This window comes from Anser brachyrhynchus, assembly GCF_964034855.1.
Source record: "Anser brachyrhynchus genome assembly, chromosome: 1".
Taxonomy (NCBI): Eukaryota; Metazoa; Chordata; class Aves; order Anseriformes; family Anatidae; genus Anser; species Anser brachyrhynchus.
In genome coordinates, this window is record NC_137694.1 from 88,591,636 (window position 1) to 88,608,435 (window position 16,800).

The 16,800-nt window shown below is 39.8% G+C and overlaps 1 protein-coding gene across 13 annotated transcripts in view; it reads left to right on the forward strand.

Annotated features, from left to right (window-relative positions):
* POU2F1 (POU class 2 homeobox 1) overlaps positions 1 to 16,800 on the forward strand; it is a 117,374-nt gene that overhangs the window by 48,819 nt on the left and 51,755 nt on the right. For 7 of the 13 annotated variants that reach the window (XM_080586565.1, XM_080586570.1, XM_080586577.1 and 4 more), the window contains exons 2-3: positions 11,613 to 11,738; positions 12,678 to 12,743. In XM_080586565.1, the coding sequence (XP_080442691.1) occupies positions 11,613 to 11,738; positions 12,678 to 12,743 (192 nt within the window). Of the gene's footprint in view, positions 7,969 to 8,009; positions 8,600 to 11,612; positions 11,739 to 12,677; positions 12,744 to 16,800 lie in introns of those variants that run through there. The other 6 variants (XM_080586567.1, XM_080586574.1, XM_080586575.1 and 3 more) reach the window with 4 other exon arrangements.

The following is a 16,800-nucleotide window of genomic DNA, read 5'->3' on the forward strand; positions in this document are numbered from 1 at the left end:
GACTAGATCATGAATTTCTTTGGAGAGGATTTTGTATCTGTCAATGAATGATTCTAATCAAAACCAGGTTACAGAAACTGGGACAGTTAAGAAAAGTTTTTCTGCTACAGTTTGCTCTAGAAATAAATACCCCATTCCTCTCTTCAGTTGTGTCCGTGTGCATGTAAAGAAAACGTGCATGTCTTCCCAGCAAATCCTCTGCAAACGCAGCCAGAGGTGGTAGTGCTACTGCATGCCCTGCAGCATTACTGCTAGTAAAACTGTTCTTGTGGTTATTTCCTGGAAAAGCTAATCAATGCCTTATCTGCTTTAGCATAGCTGCTAAAACTGGCAAAACTGTACCTGTGAATGTTTCCTGGAAGAGCTGATGTAGATAATACTCTGTATGTGTAGTTATGTTGAGGTTTTCGCTTTCTACTGTTCCTAAAATATAAATTAAAGACCCAGGTGCCTGGGAAATTTTTTTTGATGGATAGCAAATTGAATCTTATGCTACCTCTGACCAGCCAAAATGATAGATGCTCAGTAGGTTTGCGGGTGGATGGAATCAGTGTCTGCAGTGTGAATAGCTCTGTTGCTTCCTTTGGACCTTGCGTCTTGCAGGTTTTTGTTGAATTTGTAAGATACAAAGCAACTTGTCTGCAATTTGGCCTTTTCCTCTTTAAGATCAAATAATTTAAGCTTCAGAAAGTAGCATTCTCATGACATATCTTGTAGTTCCTACTACAGGTGTTAATAGTGTCTGGATTAGTGTGTTGAGGGCACTAAGGCAATATCCTGCTTCAGATTTGAGATAACTATTAAGGAAAATAGAGCAAAAGCAGCTTCTGCAAAAGATGGTAATAACGGTGGTGCAACTTCAGTTCATACCATGATCTGCAGAGATTTTGCATGGGCTTTTTTCTATTAATTTGTTTGGCAAACACTCCGAATGCTAACTAGAGCTAACTACCACCTCTGCAGCTGATCTTGATGTATCCGCTTGGCTCCAGCAGCAATCATAAGAAACTTAAACTGGTGACTTTGATTTATGTATTTTGAGAGTGAACTGTAGTGTATTTAATGACAGGTAGTGTGGAGGCTCTGGGATTTGAATTGAGCTGAATTGTATGGTTAAGTTGTATATTGAATTAGTCTATTCTTTGTAGAGCCCCTATTCATCAAGCTACACTAGTAATTGCTACTTTATCAAAGCGGAGAACAGAGAAACAGCATGTTTGTATAATGCATTATATTTTGATTTACAGGTGAGTTTAAAAATAATGTGTTTCAGTTCTAAGTGCCTGTCCCTGCTATGTGTGGGCATGGGGAGGCAAATGTAATGCTTTTGGAATGCGCATGCAGTGATATTTCAGAAATGTAACAGGTCAGAGGACTGCTAAGACAAATATTACAGTTCAGTAGTTGGGCTTAGCATAAGCAGTGTTCGTACAGTGCCAGACAAATCAATTGTGTTGTGATTTACGTATTCCAGTATTTTACTCAAATGCTTGTATTTTTTTAATGTGTATTGGCATAACATTTGATATTGTGAATTGTTACGCTGTCTTCCTTGCTTGGGGTGTAGGAGGGGTGCAGGGCAGAATAGTAAGGGTGCCCTGACACAGCATGAGCTGTGTTTACATTGTCCATTCAAACACATGCACAGTGGTTTCAGCAGCCACTGCACGTGTGGCAGATGCATTCCCATAAATGTCATCCCAGCACGTGGCTAGTGTAGAAACGACCACTGTGGGGTGTGGTCTGGAAGCTGGTGTGATCCCCAGGAGATACGTGAGCATGGGCTGGCTTTCCCAGCAAGGTAAGCCAAGTCACCCCGCTCCTCACACTGCCAGGGTGGGAGTGCTCCAGGTTCTCCAGATTGCACAAGCTGCAGCATCCATCCCGTAAAACCATGCAAGCTTTCAAAAGCATGCAAGGCTTTTATTTTTCCTTAGTTTCAGTACTGCTGTTATGCACATCTGTGCGCTTGGATTGTTTCCTTTTTTTATTCGTTAAATTTGTTTTACGTAGTTTTACGGATAGTGTTCTTCAGCCCTCCCTTGTGTTTTGTTCATGTAACTTCACATCAGTCTTCATTTCAGTCTTCCTCTACTTGGCGTCCTGTAGTACTTTTCTGAAAAGCAATGTAGGGTGTGAAAATCTTGTAAATGTAATAAAATAATAAAAATGTTCACTAGTTAAACAATGTGCACCTGCTCTGGGTGTTTTAATATTTGTCAGTGTGAAGTATTTCAAATTGGACAAAACAGGAATTTTAAAGGAAGGCGAGACCTACATATATGTGAGTAAAAACTCAAACAGGTGTCTCCCTTCAAATATTTACATTTAGAAAATGGTTTGACAGACTTTAAAGATTCCTGCATAACTTTGGAATGCTACTTTCCATGTGCAAGTGTAGTAGAGGAATGAACATCGGTTTTAATATTATGGATCCACACCAAGTGTGGCAGAATCAAAGCATGATTTGCTCATTTTCATGCTATTTAGTTAAATTAAGAGTATCTTCCTGCAACTATTCAAAAGTGCAACTGTGCAACAGTTCTATGGCAAATGCAGCGTGTGCTGGTTAAATAACACAAATTTGTTCTCAAATGTGTGATAGGGCACGCTTTTTTTTTGAATTAAGATCCTGGAGCCAGTGGTTATGATGTAGTGCTCAGTATAAAAATAAATAAAACTGTCTGAAGCCGTTATGTGATAGTGATGAAAACCTTGAAAGCATGATATGAGTGAAACATGAGTTCTTAAATCAGAAAACGCGAAGATCTAATGTTTGCTGTTCTTCAAAATGTTCCATGATTTTGAAGAAAATGTTATGACTTGTGGATCGAAGGTGTGGTTTTGAACACAAAGGGTTGTCTGTACTACGGAGTTATTAAACTTGCACTGAATTTATATCCTTTGCTTCTGAAAAGAAAACAATCAGAATGAAAGAGAAACTTGTATGTAAATATTATATGGATCCTTTTTGTAAGCTATGGCTTAAGAGGAGGGCGACACTGTTCAGATGATGCACTGGGATGATAGTATTAGACATGGGTTTCAAATAAGGCATAGTTTGATTGCGAAAGCTATAATACTGTGACTTTTGAATAAGAGTGTTTAATTTCTCTCTTCCGCCTCTATGACTATTCCCCCTGTTTTTTTCCCCTCCCCATATGGTGGTACTGTACTGTGAGTTTCTCATGACCACAGTTATCTTATCATAAAAATGACTTAAACCATTATAGCTACTAACATCTGAGGACAAAAATAAGTGAGATTTTTAAACGCACAAATGAAACCCTTTATATTAATGTGTCAGGTGCTTACGAATGTCTGCTGTCCTGCACTGATAAGATGAATTAGCATTTATGGTTTGCTGTCTCTGTACTTAATCGTCTTCAAAAAAGGTATGCAAGAGAATTATGAAAGACACTTTGCAATGGAAAGTTTGAAAGGATAGTTATGATTTGAGTTTGAGAGAGAGAAGCCAAATTAGATGTAGACTGAAATTCCAGTTCATAGTAATTGTATAATGACCTGTAATTCTAAAACAGGCCAATTTTATTAGACTTTTCCAGAAAACTGCTCTTTGGCTTTCAGAGCAAACAGCACTTTTCAGATAAAATCAATTTTGTTAGCCAAAGTCAAAGGTGGTGGCTAAAATTAGAGCTTGGTTTGCAGCTCTAACTATGAACAGGCTTCTGTCTGTCTGTCTGTAATTACCCTAAGAGGATTGTGCCAATTTTAATCACAGTTTATTTTTGAAGTACGTGATTTTTTATTTTTTTTAATAGCACATTGGAGTTGTTTGAAACTTTTATTAGGTTTTATTTAGTTTGTGGAATGGAGACTTGGAAATGTCTTGAGTTAAAATGTAGTAGCTCTGTGTAATGTCAGTCTAGAGGTAGCTGTATCTACTGGTCTTGGCTGGCAGGACACACAGAAGGCAGCCATGCTCCATGTGTATCCACTGTGTGTTGGAGTGCTAAGTCATGCACCATTGTGAAAGCTTTTGTTACCAGTCTTCTTCAGTGGTTCTTCATAATAAAATACACTAGACACTGATGCAGTAATGAAGGCAGAATGCTAATATGTTGTGATTAATACCATGTTTTGTTCCAAGTACACTGTACAACAGTGTAATAATGTGCTGTTGGTTTATTGGGTAATCTTGCCATGTTCTATCAGAAATCATGTTGGGAAGTTTACAAAGGTCACGCTTGTCACAGAGCTGCCTAGTGGCAGAAATTTCCTAGCTGTCATTGGGAGCATGTAATAAATGACATTTTACTAATATACGGAAGCATGCCTATATAAAAATGGAGGTGCCTTTTCTCCATAACTGTGTTACAGTGAAAGAATGTTGTAATAGCTTTGCCTTTTATCCCTTTAATTCTGCATTGTTTCTGTAGCCCCCCTGCCTTCCCCCCCAAAAAACAACACCCCAAACCTGAAGATAGGGGTTTAAATATCCTTATCCCCCAGTTTGTAACAACTTTCCCTATTTATATCATTTATTTATATGTTACCTTGGGGAATAATTTTGTGGAATTTACAGTTACAGTGAATTGGGCGTAATAAATGGAAGAAGCAGGAGGAGGAATAAAAGAAAAAATGCAAAAGCAGGTCTAACCAAGAGCTGCATAAGCTGCAGTGGGAAATGAGATACCCTTTCCAAAAAGTAAGGTATAAAGTATGAAGTACAATCATTAGGACTCTGTAAATAAAGTGACAAATTGGTGGTGACAGTGAAGCAAAAACACTTAAAGTGGGAAGGTATGGAAGATGCACAGAAAGCGAAGAGAAGAAGAGAATAGGGTAGAAAGTCTGCTGAAGCCTTTCTGCAGTGTTTTGATTGAAGAATATCTGCGTTTGCCATACCTGACTCCATCAGTGGCTTTAGTTCTTTTGCTTTTATGAAAAAATACAAACAGAACTGGGGGCAGGGAGGAATCATGAATATCACAATTGTAGAATTGCTTGAAGAGCATGGGAAATGGAGACGGTTTTTCTTCTCCACAGATGATCGCAAGGTGTGCACCATTCTCTTTCTGGAGGTACCTTTGGAGGAAAAGTGAGGCTTTTTGTGCATAACCAGTGATGGTATTTTGCTTAAATGCAGGTACCACAGGTGTGACTTTGGTTCAAGGTATTAAGTAACTTTTAATGTAAGAGTTCACCACAGAACAATAGTCAATGACATGGCAGAACCTAAACAGAAAATTAAATAAGCATGCTCTGCCATTGGTTTTGAGGCCAGGTGATCCACACTGTTCTTCCCCGAGCACTTTTCTACTTAGGTCTTCAGGCCTCCTTCCGAGGCCTATCAGATAAGTTGTTGGAGTAGTGTGGCCTAGATGGAACAACAGGTTTCTTTGGCCAAAAATTCAGAATTTACCTAAAATGCAAGATAATCTTGTGAAGAATGAAGTGGTCACTGGAAGTACTGGTTTTTTTTTTTGGGTCAAGTTTAGTTTGAATATTCAAAGTATGTGGCTTTATTTCAATTAGCAGGTCAACGGGAGTTACATTGAAATGTGCGTGTGTTTGTCTGAGGGGGTATGTTAAGGAATATCGGTCAGCACAATCAGGAGTGGGACAAAAAACCTGGTCGTCTTTTCCTTGTTAGCTGTCAGCACACCGTTGGTAGCGTGGTTGCTGACCTGCACAAGGATATGCCAGGGCACTTGCCAGCCCTACTTGGGGCACATCCTTCCCTGGCCTTCGCCCACTGTTTTACTGTCGTGCTGTTAGCCACACGCCGCGTGTCACTACACACATGCCTGCCTTTAACGGTCGCTTCCTGCACTCGCACGCTTCTGGTGCTGCACCTGTGTGGGACCAACTCCTCCTGTTCGAGGGGGGTCCCGGGGACGGCACTGCTGACCTCTTGCTGGCTGCCTGGGCTCAGCCAGTGCTTGAGCTGGCACCTGCTCTGTCCAGTGTCACTGTTCGTGTCCCGGCTCCTCCGATGAAGCAAGCGGATTATCTCGCAGCGTGATCCAAAAGCATGTGTGGATGAACGTGGTTTAGTGAAGGTCTGTGAACAGCGATGCGCCTCAGAGGTCTTGATGGGACACATGACTCTGTAGAAAACAGAGTTGGAAACCAGGTATTAGGAAGACCTGTTTTGTACACGCAGTTGTTTCCCTGTGGTTGGGAACATGTTCCCTTCTTGCAACCTTTTTCAAGTGTAGATCACTCATGTTAAATATATAGTGGGGAACATCTTCTGTTAAGTAGAGATATGAACCTGAACAGAAGAAGAGGTCAAGCATGGAAATAAATTCCAGTCAGTAGCAGATGACTGAGAAGTCCCTTTTCTCTCGCACTCTCTTGTTTGGAGAGGCGGTGCTTGAATTCACTTCAGAAATGAGGAGAAGAAAAGTACAGCTAGCTTAAAAAAAAAAAAATCTTTAAATTCACATTAACATCTGGCCCAACACTGTAGTCACCAGCACTGATCATCACACTTCTTTTCCTGATCAGAACATGGCATACTATACGTTGGGATGTCCACATTACGCTTTGATGTAAATGTTCTTGCTGTTTTGGACACTTGTATTTGAATGGTAATCAAACTATTTGCAATGGTTCAATGTAGCATTAGAGTTCTTTGGTACATTTAATTCTGTGGAGCGCTTCTGGAAAAGAGGATCGACTCCTCCGTAGACCGAAGCCTCTTCCCTATTTCCCAGTCCTTCAGCGTATTATGGGCACAGCAGCAAGTGTGCTCTGATTATCGTTGGGTGGTTCAAAGCTGCAAGTCTGGTGTAAAATGTCCCTTTCAAAAATTGTAGCTCCACAGTAAGCTTTGTTTAGCTATATTGTGTTTGCTTGGGGAAGGGATTAATAATAGCTTTTTTTTTCTTCCTTGGAAGTCATTGGAAAGCAAAAAACTAAATCTATTTTGATTTCACTTGGGATAGATTAGTGGGTGTCAAATGTTACACAATACTTGACATATCCACTGCTGTTAACTTGGCCGTTGCAAAGGGATTACCAGATAATGAATCACCAAGCTCTTTAGTCATTTAAAAAGAATTGTGCTGCTTCCTTGCCCTGGTGTTCCTCTTTCCTGCCCAGGACCTTCTTGTGACAGTCCGTGTTACGATGTGGAAAACGCCACACAGATGTGCAAGCACCAGTTTGACAGCTCTGTGTTCGGCTTCTACCTTGCTAATTGTTTTCATGGGATTATTTGGATTGTGTAGAAAGCTTTTTCCAAATCCCCTTTATTACTGAAGTTATTGTTGCCAGCAGGAATAAGATTAAAGGTGCTTAAGTCTGTAGAGTTGTTTCTAATTTGTACGTGTCATTTCAGTGGCATTTTAACAGAACTCTGTCTCTCTCCCCTCCCTGCTCCCCTGTGGTACTGTGCTCGAGTTAGGGCTGAGAAGCCAAGCTATTGGAAGAAATTTCATTTTGTTCCCTAATTATTATGCTGGCACTCAGGAGATAATTTTTCCCTTCATGCACTGCCAATTAATATGCAAATGAGCTGATAAATATTTATACCGTGATTTAAATTATGCAGGGAGCGCTTTCAGTGTACTCTGCAAATGAATTGTTCATGGACTTCAAAGTGCTGGCTGCTGTGCTAACGAGGGGAGATTTGCATAAGGCCCTAATCAGGCGCATACTGATTAAGCTTCATTATGGAAACTGCCAGCTGCAATCTTTGTTTCTATTTTATTACAAAAAGGGGAACTTTTCACGCTTCAGTCGCCTTGACAATGTCAGACACAGCTAGTAGGAGAGACTAAAACTCCACAGAGCAACTGAAGTTTCCCTGTTCAGTTGAAGATTGCTATGGTGTAACTGAAGTTGTATTTCTTCCCCCACCTCCCCACTCCCTTTCTTGTGCCGTTGAGAGCAGTAGTGTAGATTTGATAGAAATTGCCATTCTCCCTTTCCTTGGACTGTCTGAACCTGTAGAGGATACCACAGCAATGCTGGACTGCAGTGACTACGTTCTAGGTGGGTACCAGCTCAGCTCTTTCTTATAAGCGTTTAATATGGAAATAGAGGGTGTGAGGTTGACTATGCATAGAGGCTTAATCACATATGCAGAGAGTAGGGAAGGTGCTTGCAAGGCTGAAGCTCACCAGTGAATCGGCAGCAAGTAGCTGCATGATATGTATATATTGTATGTATCTATACCAGGGAAATGTGTTGTTTTTTTCCACTTTCCCTCGATCCAGGAGAATTCTTTTCCTCTGCACTGAAGCAATATGCTGCTAAGCTTGGGCTTGGATGATATTAATACAGACCTTTTGCTTTTCAGATTTCAATCTGAGAAGCATTTAGCCTTTAACAGACATTGAGACTTAAGACTTGACTTGCATATCTGTGTATCTTAAATTTCAGAGCATTAAAATAAGAAAGAGGGGGGTCTCAGTCTCAAAGAATTTACTAGCTGCAGTGAGGCATTCCCAACAGAATGTATGTTATATCTGTGTGTTTTTAATGTAATAGCAGGGTTCTTCAAGCGTAAGAGAAAATAAGGTGGAGTCCACAGTGGTTGCCATTGATACCGTTGCAAGCTGTGCCTAAGGTTACTGGGATAATGTATTTCCTGAGCTGAGATTCCATCAGGACTACAGAACAGGCATGCCATAATTTCTTCTAAATGTATTTTTAAGTTATTTTCAAAAAACTGATCATCCTAGTTTTTCAATAGATTTTGTTTTCAAGGCTCTTTCCGTGAAGTTCACTGTACAGATTTTTTAAATTGCATTACATATGTTCATAAATAGTACATTTTTTGGATGGTAAATTTTAAAGCAGACACCTGAATATTTGTTTCTGAACATGAAATGGTTTTCTGAAAATGAATTTCTACTCTAAATAAATCTACTCTAAACCTTCAGTTGAGTTCTCTGTGTGTGTTCACTCACATTGAACTTCGTTTTATTTCCATGTGCATCAGTGAAACATTTTTGCTGGCTGTGATGGAGTATTAGCCAGTTTCACTCTAATGGATGAAAGGATACAGTGAAATTCTGTGTCAGGATTTTGTTTTGCTAGGCATATACAGTTCCTAATACTCCACGTTGGTCTGGTGTCTGCTTCTTTCTACCGAATGCCTTCTGAAATGTTACTGAGAGTCTGAGAAAGTGTGGCTCAGCACTGCTAGCAGAGCAGCAGTACTGACTGGAATCACTCCTGAGAGTTTGATTTCAATCATGCACCTGCTGCTTTCGATCCTTCCTTCTGTGGAGTTTACTTTGAGATGATGTTGGCTAAGCTGTAGCCCAGGGCCTTTATTTGAAACCCAAGAAAGGTCTAAAGTAAGAAGAAAAGGTGAGGGCATTATGATTTCTTTTATATTTATGTATATTATATATAAATATATATACACACACATATATGTGTGTATATATATATTAAAAATTAGCCCACTTCATTTCTTTATTCCTTTAACTTTAAAGCAGCAATGAGTATATATAAAGCAAATAATCTTTGTTGTTGTTGATGTAATAAATCTGTAGGTTTAGTATCCTGCAGAAATATGTCTTTTCTGCTGGTGGCAGTTCTGTGCTTCAGATGTATGCCATACCATTTGCAATGGAAATAGCGGCATTGTTCTTGATGCTTTACATGCAGAAGGCCCACAGACTGAACAACTAGCAGTCAGCTGGTGAAATAATGGATGCTATCCTTCGTTTGAACATGAGCAGTACTAGAAAGATGTTTCTTCATCTAACTTGCTGCTTTTTCACAATAACGGCTTTTGAGGTCTTTGTCAGGGATAAATCCTTACAATAAATTATTTGTCATTTATACACACTTTGGGTACTTGAGTAAACTTTATATGTATGTCTAGTACCAGCAAACACTGGAACCCCTTTTTTAAAGGATTTATTTTACACTGTAGCCTGGCAGAAAAACATGTCTCACCTTGTGGAAAGGGGCCTGTAAAATTCTGCCTTTGTCCTGAACCAACCTGCTTGTCATGCAGGAAGGTGTGTTGTGTGAGCATCTTTGTGTAGAGGGAAGAGTCAGTGCAGAGCTTGGCTTGGCTTCCTGCTCATGGGACAGACCTGTCCCCTTCCAAGTGCTGTTGGTTGATGCTACCATGGGTATCCTGCCTGGTGGCTGTAGTGCTTTGGTTTCTGCTACAAAGTAGTAGCATAGGGTGCCCTATGCTTTTCTTTTCCAAGAGCTTTACAAAGGTGTTCAGCGAGTGGATCCTATGTTGTTGAAAGGTGATTCCCCAGCCTGTGCTCTTCCCTTCTGTGATCAGTGTTATCATGAGCTCAGACTCTCCTGCTGTGGGCTTAAAAGAGATCTTACATCCAACAGCCCCATAAGTTAGCCTGCTTTCCACAGCAGGGTATATTGGGCTTGTAAGCTCATGTTCCTGCTGGATGAGCACTCTTCATGTTTGTGTCCAAAGAGAAGAGTCCTGTTCAAGTGTTCTGTGAACCCAAAAACATTTCAGTAGCCACCTGTGTGTCAAGGAACAAATTCATGCTATCAAATGAAAGTTGCCTGTAATAATTTTAAATAAGCATACTGTTACCACAACAATAAACTCAATTTAAGGTACACATAGCTACTAAATAAAAAACATAACTTATTTCTTTTACACTCAGATCCATCAGCAGGGAGTGGCACATCAGAGAATCACAGAATGGTTTGGGTTGGAAGGGACCTTAAAGAGACTGCTCAGTTCCAGTTCCCTGCCATGGGCAGGGACACCTCCCACCAGACCAGGTTGCTCAAAGCTCCATCTAAGCTGTCAACCAACATGAAAAAAGCTTATTTCCTGCGTAGTCAGTGGAACTGTATTCTCTGCTTCTGGAGTATGTATGATGCTATCCAAATGTGTAAAATGACAACGCAAGGAGCTGGGAAGTAGCAGATTCTGTACCTGCAGCCTTAGCAGAGCTCTGTTCTAGGCTGCAAACTTGTACCTTGAATGTGCTACTCAAAGGTTGTGAAAATCAGGGCAAAACTTCAGCCTTTTGCTGAAATGTGGGCCAGGAGCTTTCAGCTGGAATGGTTCTCCCCACTTGCTCCCCATTCCAAAAGGCAGTTTAATGCGTTTGCCTTTGTACTAAGAGTAACATTTAAAAAGGAGCATGTCTGAGGCCAGCTGAGGTATCAAGTATACACACAGCTGACATTTAAAAGATGTGATCCATAGCCCTAGGAACTCTCTAAGAAGAGCTGAGACTGGAGAGGCTGAAATAACTTGGGGCAGGTTCCTTTTCGTTATGATCCTCTGGGTTTTCTAGGCCCCACTTGGTTCCACTGCAGCAGTTGTGTACATGGAAAATTACATTAGGTTTAAAAATGCTCAAGTTTTTTAAGACTCCAATACTTACTGGAGTCTTTCCAAATGTAAGAGAGAAAAAGGTAGAAGATGTTACATGTTGCATTTCTAACTAGTTCCCCCATCTAGTTAACCAATATGCCCAGGCAAGCTTCAATGTGACTCCTGTTTTCATTCAGACACTGCCCAAGTGTCTTCTGTTTGGTTCATACGTGTGTCCCTCCTCTGCCCTTGCCTCTGGCTCTGGTATCCCGAGGAGGGCACTGGCTTCCTCTGGGCAGCAGCAGGTGGTATTGTAGCACATGGCAATAGTCTGGCTTCTCATCTCCAACTCTCCTAGACTGCCGAGCAATGAAGAGTCTGGGCTTTCTTGGAAATACCTGGGGAAAGATACAGGAGTTTATGCTGTTACTGTATTCCTCTTCAGCCCACTGGTATTTTGGAAATCACTGCTTTGATGAAAGAGGTAACCTTTTTAAGCACCTAGCAAGAGAAATCTTGAGGTTAAAGACTTCATTTTGAGGTCATTTGATCTTGTATTTAACGGGTTATGGGAATGGAAGAATGTGCTTAAGGATTTGCTTATGCTTCATTTCATGAGCTAGTCTGTCTTGAGATTCTTTTTATAGATTTGGTTTGCAATAATGTGACACACTACGGTTGGTAGCTAGGAAAGGAGGGGGTGATAAGCTGTAGAGCTGATGCTGTACACAGAACATCTGTGTGGATTCCTGTGTATGGAAACTGTAGCCTCTGTCTGCCATCTGGAGAGGCCCTCTCTGTTGCCCTGTACTCAGCTGACAAGCTTTCAGGTCCAGAGCAGACTTTTCAATAGGTTCATCTAGAGGGAGAAGGAAGAGAAATATCTCATATTTGTAAGGTTTTTGCATGAATATATAGGGAATCTCAAATAATATTGGTGACATTCCTGTAAAATAAAAACGAAGAATTACATAAATGGTATCTATTTGATTATAATGACTGAATTTTCTTTTTCTTGTGGAGGGTTTAAGGAGAATGTAGGCCTTGGTGGTCAGACCTAGTGTTTTTGAATCTGTTTATAGTTTTCTTCCTTTTTAATTATTTTTCCTTCTTGCTTTTCAGTTCCACTGAACTTAAAATAAAGTTCTACCTATCCTTGGCTTCCAACATGCAGTCTTTTATTCCTTCAATTTCATGCTTTCTCCTATGTGAACAATGACACAAAATGTTGAAACAGTATTTGGAAGTTGCACTATTGCGTTCTGCTTCTGTTCGTTTCTTATTATAAAATAAGCTGAATTAGGGTAAACTACCTACCAAATCCCAGATGTTCTGTATGTCTCCTGGACAAGGAAGCATGGATAGGTTTATGTGTGTTTTTTTTTTCTCCTGTTACTTCATCTTTGTTTCTATTTCAATGCAGACTCAAGAATGAACAATCCGTCAGAAACCAGTAAACCATCGATGGAGAGTGGAGATGGGAACACAGGTAAGAAATGCTGAATTGGTGCACAGATATTTTCTGATGGAATTAAATAGATATGAAATGAAAGGCAAAATTTCGTTACCGGTTTACAGGAACAACAACACACCCCAGAAAAATCCTGCACCTACTGTTTTTAGAGACTTGAGAATGCTGCTTGTCTCTATGCTGAAAACAAATCATTAGTCCTTGCTGTATGCAGGGCACTACTCACATGTTATCAATATTCGTATACGATCCCCCCTTCCTTCTTCCTCTTATTTGTAATGCTTCTGATGTTACAGAAAGTCTCGCGGCACTGTTCTCCATAAGTCATCCCATCCTTTCCTGTCAGAACGTATCTTTGGCACCTCTAACCTCCGTTTATTTTGGGGCTGAAATTTTCCCTGGCAGATGTGGGCTATTGACTAATCTTGTTTCCATTTTTAGACTTCATTCAAGTGACGGCAGTTCTCAGGAACAGGGCAAAGGGAGAAGGCATAACTTCTCAACATTAAAAAACTGTTAGTGGTCTTCTCTGTAATGTTGTCATGTGTTAGAACAGAACCTTGAAATTTGGCTGGGACAAGAGTAGCTTTTGTATTGGGGCCATTGTACCTCCTGGCACATCATTACGATGTGGCCAATTTGTAAGCTGTTGAAGAAGTTTAAGTCACCATAACTCAGTCATGCTATCTCATGCCTGAATTCCTTTCTGCAGGTAATTTAAGGTTCATTTTAGACATGAGAAATGACAATTCTGAATGGACAGTAAATAGTTCTATCAAACTCAGGATCTTCTCTGAGCTCAGGGTAGCATTTGGGGAGAGAAAATTGTAATGGGAAGGAACATGTTCTTGAGTTGAGAGAAGTTTAGTTACCTTATAAAAGGAGAATTATTTTCCTCCTTTTTGCTCAGTAAGTTTTATTTCAAACTCTGAAGATGTGCTGAAATTAGCAATTTACTTTAAGCTGGTGTTTCCTCATTCTTTGTACGAGATTTTAATATGGCTAACAGTAACAGTGACTGAATGTTCCTGATACTGATCTGAGAGGCTGGATGTTTTCTGTCATGGATGGGGTCAGTCAAAAGGAACTCAGCTCACTTATCAATATATTTTTTTTATTGGCATCTCCATTTTTATACTTGCAGTTGTATTTGTAATGGGGGAAGCATCAAACCTTTTTGTGTACAAAAATGTATTATCTATTTAATACTCTTTAGCATGATTTATAACATTATTTCAAAATTGTACGGGCTTGAAATATTTTATAATCGTAACATCAAGAGAATAATGGTCTTAAATATCCATTTTTATTGAACCGTGGTATCTGATGGGTTTGTATAAACCTCTGAGAAAACTCAGACTTGCTGCTATGTCTGACCTCAGTTCCCTGTGTATGCTTTCTCAAGAGTTTAGATTTAAGTGCATCTTTAACTAGCATTTTTGCCTCAACTGAGCTGTTAAAGAGGAGGACTTGTTTTTTTTGGAGGTGGTCCCTTATCACAGAAGTGTTCCACCTGTTTTAAGCAAAACCCTGGCTCTGCTGACCTTGGCACATACTTATCAGTATAAGGATGGTGGTCATGGTATAAAGAAAGGATGAATAGTAAAGCTGCACATAGATGTTTTCGTTACAAAAGGGATTACGATGTAATTTTCATATTATAATACTAAGGTAACTTTATTACCAAAGTTTGACTCTTACCGGTGTTTGGACCTTTTGCAAACCTTGCTTCTGTAACTTAAACGTTCCCAGTCATTCATTTCATATATTTCATGACTTTTAGTGATCTATTTTTCTAAAGTTATCCAGACTACAACAATATTGGAATTTTGAGGGCCCTTTGTTCTGTGGTCATTGTTTTGTTTTCAAGCATATAGTGCTCATAAACCACTGGAGGTAGTTATTAATAACTTGTGTGATGTTCTCTGGGGGCTCCAGTATCAGCTGCGTTATCCAGCTGACAGACGTTAAACCCTTAAAGCAATACTCATGGAAAGTAATTTTAGGCTTCTGATCAGGGTTTTCTGATTTTGGTTCTGGGCTCTGTGCATACTTACTGAGAATTCAAGTCAGATGGTAAGGAATGGGGCATGCCATTGATTGTCTAAGGAGCATAGGCTCTGAAGTCACATGCATGAAGATTATTTTTATGGATTATGGACTCTCAGAGTTCTGATTCTTGTGACTTTTCAGTAATTGTCTATTTCCTGGTGACACTTGTAAATCACTTGAGTCTGTGTAAGCACTGGTTGTCTATCTTTTGATCCTCAGTGGCTGTTTGTTTAGGTCATTCCTGCAGAAAACACAGAAGTTTGCTGAAATTAGTCACAATAAAATGCCTGAAACAGATTTTATCTTTATGTGCGTGCTAATTTGACTTCTCTTGTAAGCATCTGAAAAAATAACCCATATTTCAGATGAATTAAAAACAACAAAGTCTCAATGAGTACAAGAGTTGTTGGACAGCTGTTTTCACAAGAACATGAATTAACAAACTGTTCTTCAGAACTGCAGAACTACACAACTGTTTTCCAACCTTGAGCAGTGGCTGGATAGGCCATCTAGTATCCACTGGAAAAAAAAAAAGAGAAAGTAAGACTTTGTCATAAAGAAAACTGGTAACCTTTTTTGATTCCTTTTTGTACGAAAATTTTCCAGAACAATTCAGCCTTTTTTTTTTCTTGTTTAATGCATATTCTTTTTAAAATGCTGTGTGAATGCAGTAGGATGAAAGCCAAAGTTATAATGTCTCTGAAAACTGTAGCCTTGGGGCATGCATTGACATAGCAGCAAAATAATAAAATTTAAGTGTAGTATTTGAAATAAGGTTTCTAAGTATTCTTGTTTGCATTGCATCATTTCTGGAAATTGAATTTCCAGTTTCCAGAAGAAGAAAGTCTATGAGAGAGGGACTGTGAAATATTCTTGAACTGCTAGAATGCTGCGTGTACATCACTACTAAACTTTTCATTAGTAATGTGGATAGGGAATCAACAATTTTTCATGCTGGGGATCTGTCTTGCTCGTAGTATGGATGGGGAAATGTTATGCCAGTGCTGGAAGATGTCTCCCAGAGCACAGTGCAGATAGATACCCACTAAAGTTAGTTTGGAAATCTTCCTTCTCCCTGTTTGCTGTCCCTTCATAAGAGCTTTCTTGCACCGTATTCCACATCTCCCCAGACTTGTAGTCCTTCTCTCCTCTTGCTTTCTTGGGCAGTTTGTGAGATCGGGCTAAATTCTGATGATTGTGGTCTTAGGATTTCGAAAGCATATTTTTCTCCTGATTGCTGACACAGTGCTTCCTTCCTGCTCTGTTTAGTCCTGTGTCTATCCTCTGGAGGTATGGTTCTAAGACAGTACAAAGTAATCCAAGCTCAGACTGCCCCAGTAGTTCATGTTCTGTTCCTCTCCCTGGAGTGGCACTGAGTGAGATGGTTCAAAGATATGATTCATCTGAAAATTAATTGCACTTACTACATTAGTCTTCATCCAAATCAGCTCCCTGAAGTAGCTAACCTCATGGCTGAATTTATTCCAGAATATAAAGGTGCTTAAGTTGCATTGGACTTGGGCTATAAGGGTGAAATTTCATCCTAGTGCTTGGTGCAACTCAGCAACTTTCTGAGATGGGGGGAGGCTTGTTTCCCTACTGTCATCTCTCCGCCCTCCCCTTGTTTGCATCATCTACTGCTTATCAGGCCCTAAGCTAAGATGGTTTTCTGCCAGTTCAGTGAGATATGAATTAACTTGTCCAAAAGAGAAAAGGAACAATTCACCTGAATAGTTTTCTACTCAGTTAACAATGTGAATTGACTTACTGCTGTGTCCATGAACTATCAGAAGGGGTAGGACAGGGACAATGTGTCTGGAAACAAGAAGAGAGGGGAGACTGAGATTTTCCACTCCCACTTTTTTTGGTGTTGATGAGCTGTTAGATCAGCTCTGGCAGTTATATGAGAGCTAGGAAGGAGATGGAAAAGATGTAAATGCTTGTATTATAATCGCAGTACTTGTGATTGCATCTGCCATGTTTTTAATTATTTTTTTTTACATTTAACTCATCTTGAGCAAAG